The following is a 16,128-nucleotide window of genomic DNA, read 5'->3' as shown; positions in this document are numbered from 1 at the left end:
CCATGAAAATTAAATAATAATGAAAAAACGTCTTTTTTTATAAACTTTACATCAGTTTCTAAAAATAGAGATTGATGCTAGGTTATGATCAATACAGAACATGTGGAAAGAACAAATTTCATATTCCTCTATTGATTAAAAAGACAGATCATAGCTGATTCTTAGAGTAGTAGATCTATCAATAATGCAAATTACAGCATAATATTTCTATGCAGTATCTATTTCCCTGAGAACACAAGGCAATCAGGAGTAAATCCTGACAAACCAAATCAAATGGTATATATTACACATGTACTAATATTCTGAATGTTCACATTGGTCAGGAAGATTAATTTATATACAGTTTTACTGTTATGGTAAATTATTACAATGAATAACTAATAAGAATTTGAATTTTGACTAACATATAACTTCAACGCATTCTTATTTACTGAATCAAATATGAATTTATAATACATATCTAATTTTATATTTCTAGACTGACACTAATTTAGCTCTAGACAGACATACACCCAACATGCACAATAAACAAGTTCATCGTTCCCTTTATTTTGAATTTCACAGATGTTTAAAAATCATTCTCAACTATGAATGAAATTAATATTCTTATTAAAGAAGAGAATGGTTTGGTATTTCTAAAATGCTATTTTTTACATTTAAGAAAATATCTAAATAAATATATTTTACAACATTCTTTTTCACCTTCTCTGCATCTCAACTAAGAATGAGGGGAATTTGAAAAGTTCTGAGAATGTTAATTGTTGTTAATTAAGGTTCAAAAGTTGACAGTTGAAGCAAGATTGACTGAAGTGAAATGAGAAACCACCCTCTAATCTCATATTATCATAAACATGATAAAAGGCTACATCAACTCGGACTGCACATGCACTTTCATGAAGTGTTGTTTCCAACGCATCACAGTACCCTTTACTGCCATTGCAAGTGAATACAATAACATTACAGTTAAAATAATGTCAAATTGCATTAAAATATTTCATTATTCTTGTAGGTCTGGACTGTGCATGTTGAAAGCTTTCCAATTCTGGTATTTGTTTTAATTCTTAAGTTTTATATATAAAAAAAAATTATTAATAAGTAACTTCATAGGAATAGCCTTTTGAACAAATTTCACAGAAATTTCTATTTCTAGTTACCATAGCAACACTAGTCTGCATCATCCAGACGTTTGCGTTTACCTCCACAAAGGGTTGTGGAGGTAAACGCAAACTTCTGGATGATGCAGACTATAGCAACACTTCCTCAAAATGAAAATCTCATAATCAGACTTATGAGTCTTAGCATTGTCTATGTATGTTCCAAGCCATATTAAAATCGGACTAAAACTGTAGGATGAATGCAGTTTGGTATTTGCGACATGCCGTAAATTTCGCGGCGAGTGTAAACAGTCGTCTGTCAGAAAGAATGACGCGGTGGAAACGACAGGGATTTTCAAAGCAAAATAACAAATACACAAAAAACTCGGATGTCTTAAAATCCCGATGGAAGTGCGTCCGGGACGACCACAATTATTCGCACTCACAGGCCAATCGTTACGAGGAAACAAGTTCCGAGCAAATTCCACAGGAACATGTACCCCACACGTTCAACGATCGTGAAGTTCCCGACACAGCTGGATGCAATGTGTTTGTTCATTCAGATTCTGGGTAAGTTACTTGAATATGGCCATGCCTGTGATCTAATATATCTGAGTTCAAAATGATTATTTAATATTACCTGCAATTACATTTTGGGTGAATACACACACGGCACTATGCATGCATGACGTACAAAAACGGATACGGGCAATACATTCCCAATTTTAATTTCACACACTTATGAAAAGTAACACAAAAAAAAATTGTTGAAATCAAACAATCTTACATTTTTCCCCTCAGTCATGATTAGAGAGAAAGAGTTAAAGACTCAATTGGTAATGTTGCTGTGATGCATTATATCACATTTTCCCCAGAAAAAATATTTAGAAAAAAAAAAACCATTTTAATAGATATTTTACATGCTGGAGCAAGTCCCTGTGATTATATCATAAGGCTTGTATCTAATACATGTACTGATGTAGATTACAGTACATGTAAGTCCGACTACAAAAAGGCTTAGTACCGGCCTAATATGTGTATAAAAAGGTGTGTGTAACATGTAAACTCTGAACCTGCAGCTGAAAACAATGCATTCAAACAAATGCATATATTGTATAATTTTTTAAATTTTTTTTAAAATTGATTTGAATTGGTTCTGATTTTTAAATTCTGTGCAAATTCTAAATGATATTTATTATAGGCCTAGCTATAGTACTGAACTAGTGAATTGAAATTTGTATCTTGTAATATATTGAATTTTGTAATATGCATATAATAATCTTATTTACATGCTTTACTTTCAATATAAACAGATTTATTAGATATGTAAATTTTTATGTTAGCTATGATTCATCATGGAGAGAAGGAAGGAGGGTGGTGGAGCTTGGGGTTCTGGCCCACGGATTGTCTGGATGTAAACAGTGTGGATTGCCACTTCAGTTGTCTCACACCCAAGGAATACGTGATTGTGGCTTAGAAGCTTTCTTCAGGTTCGCTGTAGAAATTTATGGTGTGGACATGTTAATGTGATTCCAACTGGAAAACGCCATGGTCGCATATGGGATGCAAATACTAAATTAGCTACAGGTATGAATGTTGCATGCAATTTAAAAGTATGTTTCCAAATTTAATAAATTGATTTTCATTAACAAGTAACAATTTTTTTTTTACAATCCAATAGGAATGATCCATACTGGCATTGGCCCAGCTCAAGTAAATGACCTGTTAACATCTTTAAACATCCCTGCTTTGAGTACAAAGACCATCCAGAATAGACAAACAGAGACAGGGCTGGCCATTGAAAAAGTTGCTGAAGACACCATCCATCAGGTCTTACAAGATGAAATTCAAGCAACAGTTGAGTGAGTACATTGTTTAATGTATTACATGTATACATCTATAAAAAGTGATGGTATATCAATACATGACACAATACCGATTTCAGTATTTCCTCACAAAACTACTTTTTGCATTTTATCATAATCAGTATTTCAAAATAATTTGTATTAATAATAGGAGTAATAATAATAGGAGTTATAAAAATAGGAGTAATATAGTAATATCAATAAAATAATTAAAATAAAACAAAAAAAAAAAAGACATAAATTTATTTTTCAGAACTGAAGGAACTGAAGAATTAACAGTGAGTGATGATGCTGGATGGCAGAAGAGGGGTAGTGGTCACTCATTCGATAGCTTATCAGGTAAGTAAAACTAGCTGTCAGAGTGTAATTTCTGCAACTCACATGATATGAGAGGTCAAAGTAATAATTTTACCTTTACTCCTTTTCATTTTAATTGAAGGACACTGCTCAATGATTGGTGAGCACACTGGCAAAATAATTGGCTATGAAGTTCGTAGCAAGACTTGCAGGATCTGTGAAAGTGCCAAACGAAGTGGGAAAGAAGCCAAGGAGCATGACTGCAGACAGAATTGGCAAGGTATCAGATAATTCAATTGAAATGAGTGGTTTAAATTTGAAGTTAAGAATAGGTTTTAATTGTCATCTTTTGATTTATATGTATGTATACATATTGCTGCTATCAATTTCTTCTTGTATGTATTTCTCTTTACTTATATGTCCTGATGGGCCCCAAAATGGTATTAATAATTCTTATCTTTATATCTATGTATGTGGGTTTTTTCTTTAGAATAGAATGAATGAACACTTACTGAACTGCTAAATTATAGCAATTTTTGAAACTGAGAAATGGACATGTACATATTTGAATTTAATTTTCAAATGTAAAATTGGTCTTATATATAAAGGTTTTTTATTTTGTTAAATTTTAAAAATCAGTTTTTAAATTTGTTTTTGATTTTTTAGGAAGTTCTAAATCTATGGAACCAAGCATGGTAATTAGTATGGTGGAGAAAAAACTGGACAAAGGAGTGAAGGTGTCCACTGTTATAGCTGATGATGACACCACCACCATTTATCGCCTGAAAAAGAGTGTGAACCCAGATATTAAAAAAAAGTGTGACAACTTAGGAAAAATTTTTCCTCAAGTCTATATGCTTTGCAGAAAAAGCACAAGTCACTGTCTTCAAAGGTTATCCGCTATCTTCAAAAATGCTTTAATTATTTACTAGCACAAAACCAGGGAAACCCAAAAGGAATAGAAAAAGCGCTTGATGCCCTCTGTAACCACCCTTTCGGAAACCATGAGTCATGCAGCGATTCCTGGTGTCAGCATGTCAACAATCCGAAGCAAAGGTAGAATAATCATAAATATGACTAATTTGTCAGACATACTGTATGTGTACTGAAAAAAGCAGGCTTCATATTTAAGCGGGTATGGCGCAGACAATGATGCGCTAATTCATGAATATATATACTGCTAAGAAATCATTGAAATATACAAAAAACTGCACGGATATAAGTAGTGCGAATTCATGAATAATAACTCCATACCCAGTGACTGCACTATATACTTTGAATACATCAAATTAAGTACATGCACAATAACTAGGATGTAATTCACAATCAATTTGAACAAATTAAAATACTTATAAACATTCATCTTATTTTGTGCAAGCTTTATTTTTTACACTTCTTAATCCTGATTTAATTGATTCAATTTATGTTCAAAATAAATTAAAGGTACACTTCCTTGCCTTATGGAAAGCCATTAAAAGACTCGGCCCTTCAAGATTCTCTACATTCGTTATGCAACCAATGGAAGCAGAACAGCTGTAAGATTTCCAGTCTGGGAAGCACCCAACCAAATGAGTCCTTCAATAGGACTGTGTCACTGAAAGCTCCGAAAAACCGCTACTTTAGCGGCTCAGCTAGCTTAAACTTCAGAGTAGCAGCATCTGTGGCAGAAAAAAACTCCGGAGCATCTTATCTTGTTGCTGTGAGTATATTATATATACTGGTTGTTTGTAAATTCATATTTAAAAAATGTTAAAAAAAAAAAATGATAATAATCATAAAATTTTAAAATCATAATATAATAAATGTGTACAAGCAATTTTTGTAATTAACATTCCTCTTATAAATGTTTAATGTTGTTTCTGTTGAAATAGGTAAACAAAAAGATAGGGTTATCTCCAGGAAGGTTTACGAGAAAGTTGTGCTACCTCAGGGAATCCCAGACCAGGAAGAGAAAGGCGATCGCCAAAACTAAGGAGGCTAAGAGAAGAAGACGTGAGCTGAAAGCCAGGAGGTAATGTAAAATAACCTAGTCACATGAATGATTGTGGTAATCAGTTTGGTTTATTGCAATACATGAATTTATATTAGACTAAGCATTTATTCTCAATTCTTCAAGATCCTTGAGTACAACTAGAAAAGAAATTCATGAAGGATCCACATATGAATCTGGAATAGGGTTAGGTCCTCAGCAAGATAACATCATTACAGAAATTCCAGTCCCATTCCCAAGGCCACAGATGGAAACAGTTGATGTTGAAAATCATACACTTATCTTATTTGATTTAGAAACTACAGGATTAGGTAATGATCTAATAGTTTTTATCTGATATTTAGGCATGCCATATATGGTGAAATTTATTCTGTATAATTAAATAGCAGTAAATATACTCCACTAAAGTACTATTAATGTCTGTTGGCCTGGAGAGAATATATTTACTTGTTCAAACATAAACTGGTACGCTAAACAGTAATATTTTCTTTTAGCTCGCACTTCTCATATTGTTCAGTTGGCAGCGGTACAGAAAGAGGATAGATTTTCTTCATACGTTGTCCCTAAGAGGCCCATAACGCCAACAGCTTCCGAAATAACAGGACTCACTGTTAGGAATGGGAAACTCTACCATAACAACAAAGAAGTGGGAGGCATTTCTCTGGTGGCTGCAATGGATTCTTTCTTGAAATTTCTTGAAAAGTACAACAACATCACAACATCATTTTAGTAGGTCACAACATTAAGGTTTTTGATTGTCCAGTGCTTTTTCGAGCTCTTGAATCATGTTCAATGTTACCAAGATTTTCAAGAAAAGTGAAGGGGTTTATTGATACAAAGCTTTTGTTTCGAATATCTCATCCAAACCTGAGCTCTTATAGCCAGCAAAATCTTGTAGAAAGTCTACTTGCATGTTCATATGAAGCACATAATGCCCTTGAAGATATTTTAGTGTTGCAAAAGTTGCTAGAATTAGTGAATTTATCAGATGAAAAGCATAAAGGTGCTACATTTTCACTTGATTATGCAATGAATGTACTGTCTTACCAAAAGGAAGTTGACAAAAATTTTCCTTCCTAACAAATTCTTGTTCAGAAAAAGGTGTTGAGTGTGTGTATGGCTAAAAGAATAGCTGGAAGTGGGTTAGATTTTGATAGTTTGAGACTAGCTTACTCTAGAGATCAGAATGGTATCCATGCATTGTTTACTGAAGTCTGTAGCAACAGTTCTGTGAGCATGGTGAGGGTGACAAAGTCAAACAAAATTATTGAGGCTGTGAACTCTTTTTTTCTGTCATTAAATGAAAGTTAAATATATTATAATGTGCATTGTATTATTTAAATGAAAGAAATTCAATGGTATTAATTTATTTTCATCAGCTTTTTTTAAAATACAAATTTAGCAAGTTTATAATCTTCCAGGTTTTTTTTTATACCAAAAAAAAAAAGATTCTTGAAGGCGAATATTTAATATATGTTTTGAAGAAAATTAAGATATATGTTATTGTGTGCAACAATGTTAAAAAGTACAGCTTGTTCTCATCAGTATGTATTTTTGATGTATGCTATTAAATAACAGATTACCAAATGCATATTCATCTTACAATTATATTTTATACATCATGTATTTTATACCGACATGTACATGTACAATGTAGTTCGTGATTGAGACTTGCCTAACGTTGTATGATAACCTGGCAAAGAGGTAATAGATTGATTATGTAATTGTGCAAAGCGAATTATTTAAGTTTAATTAATTTTCCTGCCTCAAATTAAGGTATAGACTGTTATAACGATTAAATATTTGTTGTAAGATATTTTACACTTTTAAAATCCATAATCTTGTAAGATGTGATAAGGTTATTATTATTATAACGTTAAAATTTTTTATTCCATGCATTTTCTTATGTTATCAAAATTAGGTCAAAAAAAAGAAGCCATTGAGATATATGCATGTAAAGATCAATTAAATCATATTTTTGTGTATATATATTTTTTTAAATATAACATTATAACAGATGTCGTACAATATATCTCTGAAAAACATGTACAGTATAAATATTTCATTACATTTTCAATATTCATCAAAAAATGTGTATCAAAATGTAGTTGTACAAAATATTGCATTTATTGATCAAAGTATGACAGAGGAAATTCTGATTAAAATTTTTGGATTTAATGAAAACCAAAGCTTTTTTTTGTTATATTTACAAAACTATATTTTTCTGATATAGTGATGCATTTGAAAATCTTATTTGGTTAAAAAATTATAAATATTTTTTAAAATATTTTATTTAACTACAAAATATAGTGGATTGGCACTGTGAAAAAAAAATGAAAATTTTTCAAGTCAAAATTTCTGAAAAATTTGACCATTGACCCCATATTCATTTTTTACCAATATAATAAAGAGAATTTAAGTCTTCAATAAGTATGATTTATTTATTGTTCCTATCAGTGGGATTTTTTTAATTTATTGATGAAAAACTGGTTGAATTTTGAAAATGACAGAGGAAATTCGGACTTCAATAATTTTTAATTTGTTGGCCCAAATCTGAAAATTATTTGGTAATTAGCAACCCTTACTATTATATAATACATTTTATATACTAAAAGATTTCTTATACTTTTCATATTTTGCTTGAAAAGGAAAAAATGGCCATTGTGTTGATTTTGGGGGAATTTTCCGGGAAATCTTGGGTGGCCAATAGCAAAAAAAGTAGGTCATCGACCTAGATATTTCAAAGTGAAAAATGACACTACTGATTGGGGTCTATAACATACTTTTTATGGTTTGTCGTTCCTATCAGTGGAATTTTTTTTTATTTCTGAGTAAAGGTATACCTTAATTCCTTTAAGCCACCATTAAGCTGCAACTTACAGGTGCTTAATGTCCAAACTTCATTAAGCTACCATTAAGCCACCATTAAGCTGAGCTTAATGGTGACTTAATGGTCAAACCTCATTAAACTTTTATGCATCTTATATAGAATCTTTGAACTAACTTTTAGTTATTTTAATATCATTTACGCAAAATCTATTCCAACTCATAATTGTGTCTCGATCATAATTTCTACGAGTTTTTTGTCAACATGCATAAACTTGATCACTGGGAACAAAGTTAGCTAATAGCCACAGGGGCTTGCTCGAGGTGTCTAATTTTTTTAAAAAATCATTTACAGTGATAATAAAACAAGACATCCTGTATCAGAACCGTATATTATTTTTTTTAAAATAAATCATTATTACATACGTTGTTTTTATTTTTAGTGCATATGATTTTTAAAAATAAATAATTATTACACACCGTGAGCAAGTCCTTGTGAAATATCTTAAATTTACAATACCAAAAAATCAATTTGTTCTTAAAATTATCTATATTCATGAACACAAAATATATATTACTTTTTAAAAACAAAATGGTATTTTTATTTCAGGTGTTAAAAGAAACATTCCGCAACAGAATTCACAGGAATATAACTATATAATCTCATGAAAAAAAATCTCTGTCCTTTTTTTTTTGGGGGGGGGGGGGGGGGGGGGGGGGCTACTGGTATACAAATGTTTAGTTATCAAAGATTGACTTTTACCATGAAAAACTTTTTAAAGGTCAACTGAAAAGGTTCTTAAAGCCTGTTTTAACTTATTATTTGGGGAGTTGATACCTAAATAAGAATTGTACCATGATTATTATTTTTTTACCCCGGTGATACACAGGTAAAATTTCTCATATACGAAACTCAGGTAGAACGATCCGATATGAGTTATCTGCCCTTCAGTGGAACATGCTGTACGAATCTACCGAAAGTGACACGGATGAAAGCGTACCAGAAATCGACTTAACTATTAAAATGACTGTGCAGCCGTATCAATACGAGCCAGTTAAAAGACAAGAGACAGCAAGACAGCCACTGGACGATGAAAGTGACTCGGGGCAGTCGGTACAAGGCAGCGTCCACAGCGACGATGAAGACCTACCTTCAGACATGCACTGGTACAAAGTCATACATGTATCTTAACGTAGTATTAACTAAAAGTTTATGAAATGATTAACAGAAAAAGTCTAAGAATCTTTAGAAATAGATTTAAGTATGCTGACTTTAGGATTAAGAGTTCATCATGTAACGTACATGTACATATCAACATATATTGCCCTGTATTGGTATACACATGTATACAATGAAAAGGAAAGAAAAGAAGAGCTGTTGAAGATTACTTTAATAGTACTCTGTTATAGTCCTATATCTCTAGTACCCCTGAACAGCGATTAAGGACGAGATTAAATAAGAATAATACTTTAGAGTTTAAAAAGCCATTGGAGATATATATGCAGGCGCGGATCCAGAAATTTTTTCAAGGGGGGGGGGGTTCACCTCAGTCAAAAAAAATTCCTATCCCTGAAATTTATTGACAAGCAAAAAAAAACCATAAAGTAAAACTCGCCCAAACGGAGTGGGGGGGGGTGGGGGGGGGGGGTGGGGGGGGGGGGGGGGGGGGGTGTTCCTGGAAAAACTGCATTTCTATGCCAACTGCAAGAGAATGCAAATGTTGCCATTTTTATGCTGACATTGAGTCAAGGATTGAAGAGGGAGGAGGGACCTGCATCACTGAACATGAGGGGTTTGCAAACTGTCTCAACAGATGGGTTTTAGAGACATCCTTCTATGAATATCTACAAGAAAATGGACCACTGGAAGAAAATGAATTTGTACACAAGTAGGTTTTTTTTGTAAAATTTTAAGGTAATCTTGGCAATACAAATAAAGAAGTAGTATTTTATTCTATCCATACAGATGATTCTGACTGAAAGAAATACCTGGTATTAATTTAAAGGAATAAATTTAATATCTCCCCAAGTTATACAGTATAACCTGGATTGGGACAGTTTACGCTATATATTGTTTGTGTAAAAATGTGTAGTGTTCCAACCCAGGTTATACAGTATAACTTGAGTAGCTAATAAGCTCATTCAATTTACTACTATCAAATATAGGAAAGTAGACAATTTCACCTCAAATATGACATTAAATTGTACAAAATTTAAATATAAAGTCAAGCGGATTGATATGTTTTTGACGAAAGTCATTGTGACGCATGCAACCCAGGGTATACAGTTTCAACTTCAATGTAATTTTCTAGCCAATCAAAAGTGTGTTACATTCAGTATTTAATTATTTAATACAATACTGTCTAAACTAATAATCAGAAGCACTAAAAAAAGATGTATACTTTATAATTCTAAAAATTATTTGAATAGCCATTTCCTTACTAATCATAATTTTATGTCAAAGGATTTTGAAAAATGTATATTCTGAAAAAGAGAAGAACAGTGTCATTCGTGATTTATGATTAAATTCTTTAAAAACAATTTTAGCATTTGAGTTTTGAATAAAAGGAGAAAATACTTACCTGGCCTTCATTGCACCATAAAAGAAATGCAGAGCTTTAGGTGCAAAATGACACACAACATTGTGGTATGCTTCCAGGGCTGAAGTTTGCTCTGCAGGGGAGAGTTTCTTGATGTCTTGTACCAGAAGTCTGCCATTAACAACCTTTTCCATCTCCTGGAAAGCTAGACTACCTGAAATAAGGATACAATTTTGTAGTTTAGATCAATAATGCTTCATACTAATGTACTAACTTATAATGTATATCTGCAAACTAGGGACAGAGAAATGTTTTTGTTTATTTTTCAAACCCATGCTTACAAAGTTACCTTTCTTAATCCAATCTCTGTCCTCCAGGTCACCATGTAAGCACTTGGGGAATCGCTTTCCATGACCCTCGTGAACATTAGTGATATGGTTGAGGATAGACAGCCATTTCTCAGAAACCAAGTCACCATCTCCTTCGCTAGATTCCGCGCACCAGTATAGGTGGTTTGAAACTGACCGTGACCAATCACCCACTTGCTTGTACTTCTTTTTCTTCCCAATAGCCTCCAACTTTTTAAACACCCCTACAAAACACAAATCAATTATTAAATGATAAGTATGTAGCTATTCAGTTAAATAACTTCAAAGAATACCCAATGCATTTTAGATTGTATAAAACAATAGTGTATCATGTAAACTGAGTTTACCTTTGGCCATATGCCACACATCAAACCAATGGTTGATATCACTTCTTTCTTTTTTCATGTAAGCTTTAATCTGGGAATGTCTGTCAGTAACGAGGTCACTAAAAACTACACCCTCCTCTTCCACTCTCTTAAGGCACCTTGTCAAACCCTCCATTTCCATCCAATACGAACTTTTGACTTCATTGCTCTATAAAAGTTAAGCATATATTGTTTTGAGAACTCGAACCATGTTAACACATTTTAAACATAACATATTCAGTGCTGAATGTTGAAGTAATATATGCATGCAAGTGCAGTAAAGTAAAATATGGCAAACAGAGGTTCTGCATTCTTTTTACCTGAACTAGTTGAACATCAAGTGTCTGTCTCAGCTCCAGGTCCATCAAACTACATGATCCATATTTAGCCGTGTGTCCTGGTGAACAGCATCTAGCATCTCCCCCGACAACTACAGCTACATTCTGTTGTCTAATAACATCAAATATTGCATTTTGATGTTCTCTCCAAACCCTTTCAACAGCTGGTACAAGATAATGCTGTTGGATGTTGTGATAGGTTCTCTCTGAGAAACAGGATATATTGGCATGTTGAAACATGGTCAAACTTTGATTTATGCTGCCGCCACTAATCAAAATTGCTGCTGCCAAAATCAAGTTTCCAGTAGGAATTGATCCAGTTAATGGTTGTGATCCCCATGTGAAAGTCTCCCCACAGGCACATACCCTGGACACAAACAGCAGAGTTCCAACTATGGTTTTCCTAATGTCACACTTCTGTCCACACATCGTACAAATCTGGAGAAGCTGGTCTAAAAATTCTTCAAACACAATAAATTTTCTGCTACAGTGACTTGGAGGAACATCATGATGATCTGTGTTATTGTTTTCATCAATATCAGGTGGAATCCATTCTGAAGCTTCCGAATCTTTGCTGACCAGTGACTCCATGCTCTCATCAAGGTCCTCAGGTGCATCCAATGTAAGCAGTGTTTCAGTCTGGGTACCACAGGATTTTGTACTGGGTTGAATCTCTGTCTGTATAGAGACATGTCTGCGTTTCTTAAATTCATGAAGTAAAATCAAAAAATGACATTTACAAGTGAAAATAATTATTTAATTAAAAAAATGTAATAACTTGATAAATTCAAAATGTTCTATGTCATTCAAGTGGCAAATCAATACAAATGTAACAAAACTTACCACCAACCCATAAGTAGTTTGTGAAGACATTTCAAAAGTCATTGGGTTGCTTTGACAGCTGGCTTCTGTGTTAAGAGTCTCTGGACTGTCCTGAAACTGGCTTGGAGGAGGAAGAATAATCTCTACATCTTCGTCAAGGTTCTGAGTCTGTATAAGATTAAAAATATAATTAAAGTTTACCATAGTGATTAATTTTTCAGTACAAGTTACCTTATAGCCCAGCCCCATACATAGGCTTAGGCCTAATATTCATGCAGTTTTAAAGATAACCTCATAATTTAAAGTACAATGTATGATGGACAAACCTAATCTGTATTAAAACTAATCTTAACAATTATGGACGCATTGAATTTTTTGTAAATCCAATTGTAAACTTAAAAAAAAAAACACTGCAACTGCACGTCTTTTCTCCAGAGCATTCGATGTCCGACCTTGTTTTGGTACATATAAAACGTCTACATTTGCTGTTTTCCTTTTATGGCCTTTAGTATTCAATGGTCTATAGTCGAATATGCTAGGTATGGCATCCTTTTTTAATTGGAGTCGACTGTACCCCATGCATCGCGCTCTTGAAGGCTCAATAACAAAACTGTCGAGGGCAAAATGTCGCTCGCAAAGCTTTGAGCAGCTGTTGAGTGTTTGGATGGCCAGTAATTAACAGTTTTGAGCTTTCTTACCCAAATATGGCATAATTTGGGATCGTCAGGGAACGAAAACATAGACACACCCTGTCCATACCGGATATCACAGTTTGGCGCAGCACACAACACCATATTTTATGTTTCAATCTACCATCGTCTGTATCGTGACGTTTCAGCGTCGATAGTTTAAATATGGCGGGTTCGTGTCAAGGGGCATAACTCGCACGCAATTTTAGGTCAGATTTCAGGTGTGACAACTTTTACCGTAAATATTTCGGAAATACATTCAGATATAACCAAATAAGTAAAGTAGTCTGAATTCTATTACCGTATATCCGTTTTTTTTCGCGGTGATCTATTTTTTGCGACCATTTTAAATTCGCAAAATATAAAACACGCAGAAATTATGTCAGCTATAATGTGACATAAAAACATTACAATTTTAAACAAAAAAATCTTCAATCGTAAAAAATAACTCACGCAAAATAAAAACTGTACTAATCTACCCCATTTTCGCAAATTTTCCGACACGCGAAAAAAAAACGGATATACGGTATTTATTGATTGTGGATTGTCACTAAATTGTTGTCACAGAAACCGTTAATATCCGCAGTATATTAAGAATAATAGTAGAATCTGTTTTTTCCTCTTTCTTTTTTGATGATAGATTTTTGTGTTTTATCTATAATTAATTTATTTTCAATCATGGTTTATTGTTTACATTTCGAAAATTTTCGAATAACAGAGCGAAGAACTCAATCACATTACATCAATCTAAAAGCCGAACTCAGTGTAGAAATATTAATGTGGTATAAGCCTTTCAAAAAGATCCACAAATAAAATTGTTTATATTTTGATTAATAAATCAATTCAAGACTTTTGGAAATGTTCAACAAAATACTATTAAATACCTTTACAAGTCCAAACAAATTTTAAAAAAAAAAAAAGGTTAAATATTTAATATTTTCCTTACATAATCAAGAGCAGCGATAGCCTAACAGATAAGGCGTTCGCCTTGCAACCCTAAGGTCATGGGATCGCGCCCCGACTGTGGCGTTTTTTTTTTTTTTTTTTTTTTTTTTTTTTTTTTTTTTTTTTTTTGTTTTTTTTTTTGAATTTTGAATTTTTTTTTTCATTATTTTTACCAAATCAAGATATGTGCGAACTCTACATTTATAATATTGATAACAAATCACTATAAAAATAAATTTTCACCCATATAAACAATATTATCGACTGCATAATGTGACTTAATGGTGGCTTAATGGTAGCTTAATGGAGTTTGGACATTAAGCACCTGTAAGTCTAGCTTAATGGTAGCTTAATGGTGGTCTAAAAGTTACCATTAAGAACCTGTAAGCCACCATTAAGCTACCATTAAGCTACATTTAAGCACCCATTAAGGACTTTGAGTTGGCTTAATGGTAACTTAATGGTGGTGTAAATGTTACTTAAAGGTACTTAATGGTGACTTAATGGTGACTTAAAGACAACCATAAAACCACCATTAAGGACCTATAAGCCACCATTAAACCGGACTTAAAAATCGTGTTTCATCTTGTGATGAGTAGTATTTTGAATGATTTTCACAGAAATTTCCAATTTTAGTAACGACGGCAACACTGTTCGTTGAAATCAAAAACCGATACAGAATTATATATCATAGTGTAGTCTACTTCTGTGCCATGTTATATTGAAATCAGAACAAAACTGTAGGAAGAGTAGCATTTTGAATGATTTTCACAGAAATTTCTATTTTTAGTAACAACGGCAACAACGTTAATCGAAATTAAAAACCAATAAACAGAATTATGTATCTTAGTGTAGTCTACATGTGTGCCAAGTTATATTGAATTCAGATCAAAACTGTAGAAGGAGTAGCATTTTTAATGCATTTCAAAAAAAATTCTATTTTTAGTAACAACGGCAACACCGTTCATTGAAATCAAAAACTGATACACGGAATTATGTATCTTGGTGTAGTCTACTTGTGTGCCATGTTATATTGAAATCAGATCAAAACTGTAGGATGAGTAGTATTTTGAATGATTTTCACAGAAATTTCCAATTTTAGTAACGACGGAAACACTGTTCGTTGAAGTCAAAAACCGATACAGAATTATGTATGTTAGTGTAGTCTACTTCTGTGCCATGTTATATTGAAATCAGATCGAAAACTGTAGGAAGAGTAGCATTTTGAATGATTTTCTCAGAAAATTCTATTTTTAGTAACAACGGCAACACCGTTCATTGAAATCAAAAACTGATACACGGAATTATGTATCTTAGTGTAGTCTACTTGTGTGCCATGTTATATTGAATTCAGATCAAAACTGTAGGATGAGTAGTATTTTGAATGATTTTCACAGAAATTTCTATTTTTAGTAACGACGGCAACACTTTTCGTTGAAATCAAAAACCGATACAGAATTATGTATGTTAGTGTAGTCTACTTCTGTGCCATGTTATATTGAAATCAGATCAAAACTGTAGGAAGAGTAGCATTTTGAATGATTTTCACAGAAATTTCTATTTTTTGTAACAACGGCAACAACGTTAATCGAAATTAAAAACCGATACACAGAATTATGTACCTGAATGTAGTCTACTTGTGTGCCAAGTTATATTGAAATCAGATCAAAACAGTAGGAGGCGTAGCATTTTGAATAATTTTCACAGAAATTTCTATTTTTAGTAACAACGGCAACACCGTTCATTGAAATCAAAAACTGATAAACGGAATTATGTATCTTAGTGTAGTCTACAAGTGTGCCAAGTTATATTGAATACAGATCAAAACTGTAGAAGGAGTAGCGTTTTAAAGGAATTTTAAAGAAAATTCTATTTTTAGTAACAACGGCAACACTGTTCATTGAAATCAAAAAATGATACAGAATTATGTATCTTAGTGTAGTCTACTTTTGTGCCAAGTTATATTGAATTCAGATCAAAACTGTAGAA

The 16,128-nt window shown here is 32.8% G+C and overlaps 1 protein-coding gene and 2 pseudogenes across 1 annotated transcript; 2 read left to right on the top strand and 1 right to left on the bottom strand.

The window, feature by feature from the left end:
- Window positions 1–1,422: 1,422 nt before the first annotated feature.
- Window positions 1,423–6,631, top strand: LOC134246798 (uncharacterized; annotated as a pseudogene).
- A 2,399-nt stretch (window positions 6,632–9,030) lies between these two features.
- LOC134246797 (uncharacterized) lies at window positions 9,031–9,965 on the top strand. Its single transcript, XM_062729152.1, has 2 exons — window positions 9,031–9,239; window positions 9,824–9,965. Exons 1-2 carry the CDS (start codon window positions 9,031–9,033, stop codon window positions 9,963–9,965), a joined length of 351 nt encoding a protein of 116 aa, XP_062585136.1.
- Window positions 9,966–10,650: 685 nt separating this feature from the next.
- On the bottom strand, window positions 10,651–13,425 carry LOC134246801 (uncharacterized; annotated as a pseudogene).
- Window positions 13,426–16,128: the final 2,703 nt, after the last annotated feature.

Source organism: Saccostrea cucullata, unplaced genomic scaffold (assembly GCF_032062105.1).
Source record: "Saccostrea cucullata isolate Sc308-1 unplaced genomic scaffold, CSIRO_AGI_Scuc_v1 ctg5491, whole genome shotgun sequence".
NCBI classification, from domain to species: domain Eukaryota; kingdom Metazoa; phylum Mollusca; class Bivalvia; order Ostreida; family Ostreidae; genus Saccostrea; species Saccostrea cuccullata.
The sequence above is the reverse complement of the archived record's forward strand: the minus strand, read 5'-3'. Positions and strand labels throughout refer to the sequence as shown.

Bases quoted from the DNA above. Each gene is read 5' to 3' on its own strand.
- LOC134246797 (XM_062729152.1), top strand. From the start codon at position 9,031: ATGCTGTACGAATCTACCGAAAGTGACACGGATGAAAGCGTACCAGAA. The intron at 9,240-9,823 runs GTACAAAGTCAT...CATTGAGTCAAG, and splicing joins CTACCTTCAGACATGCACTG to GATTGAAGAGGGAGGAGGGA.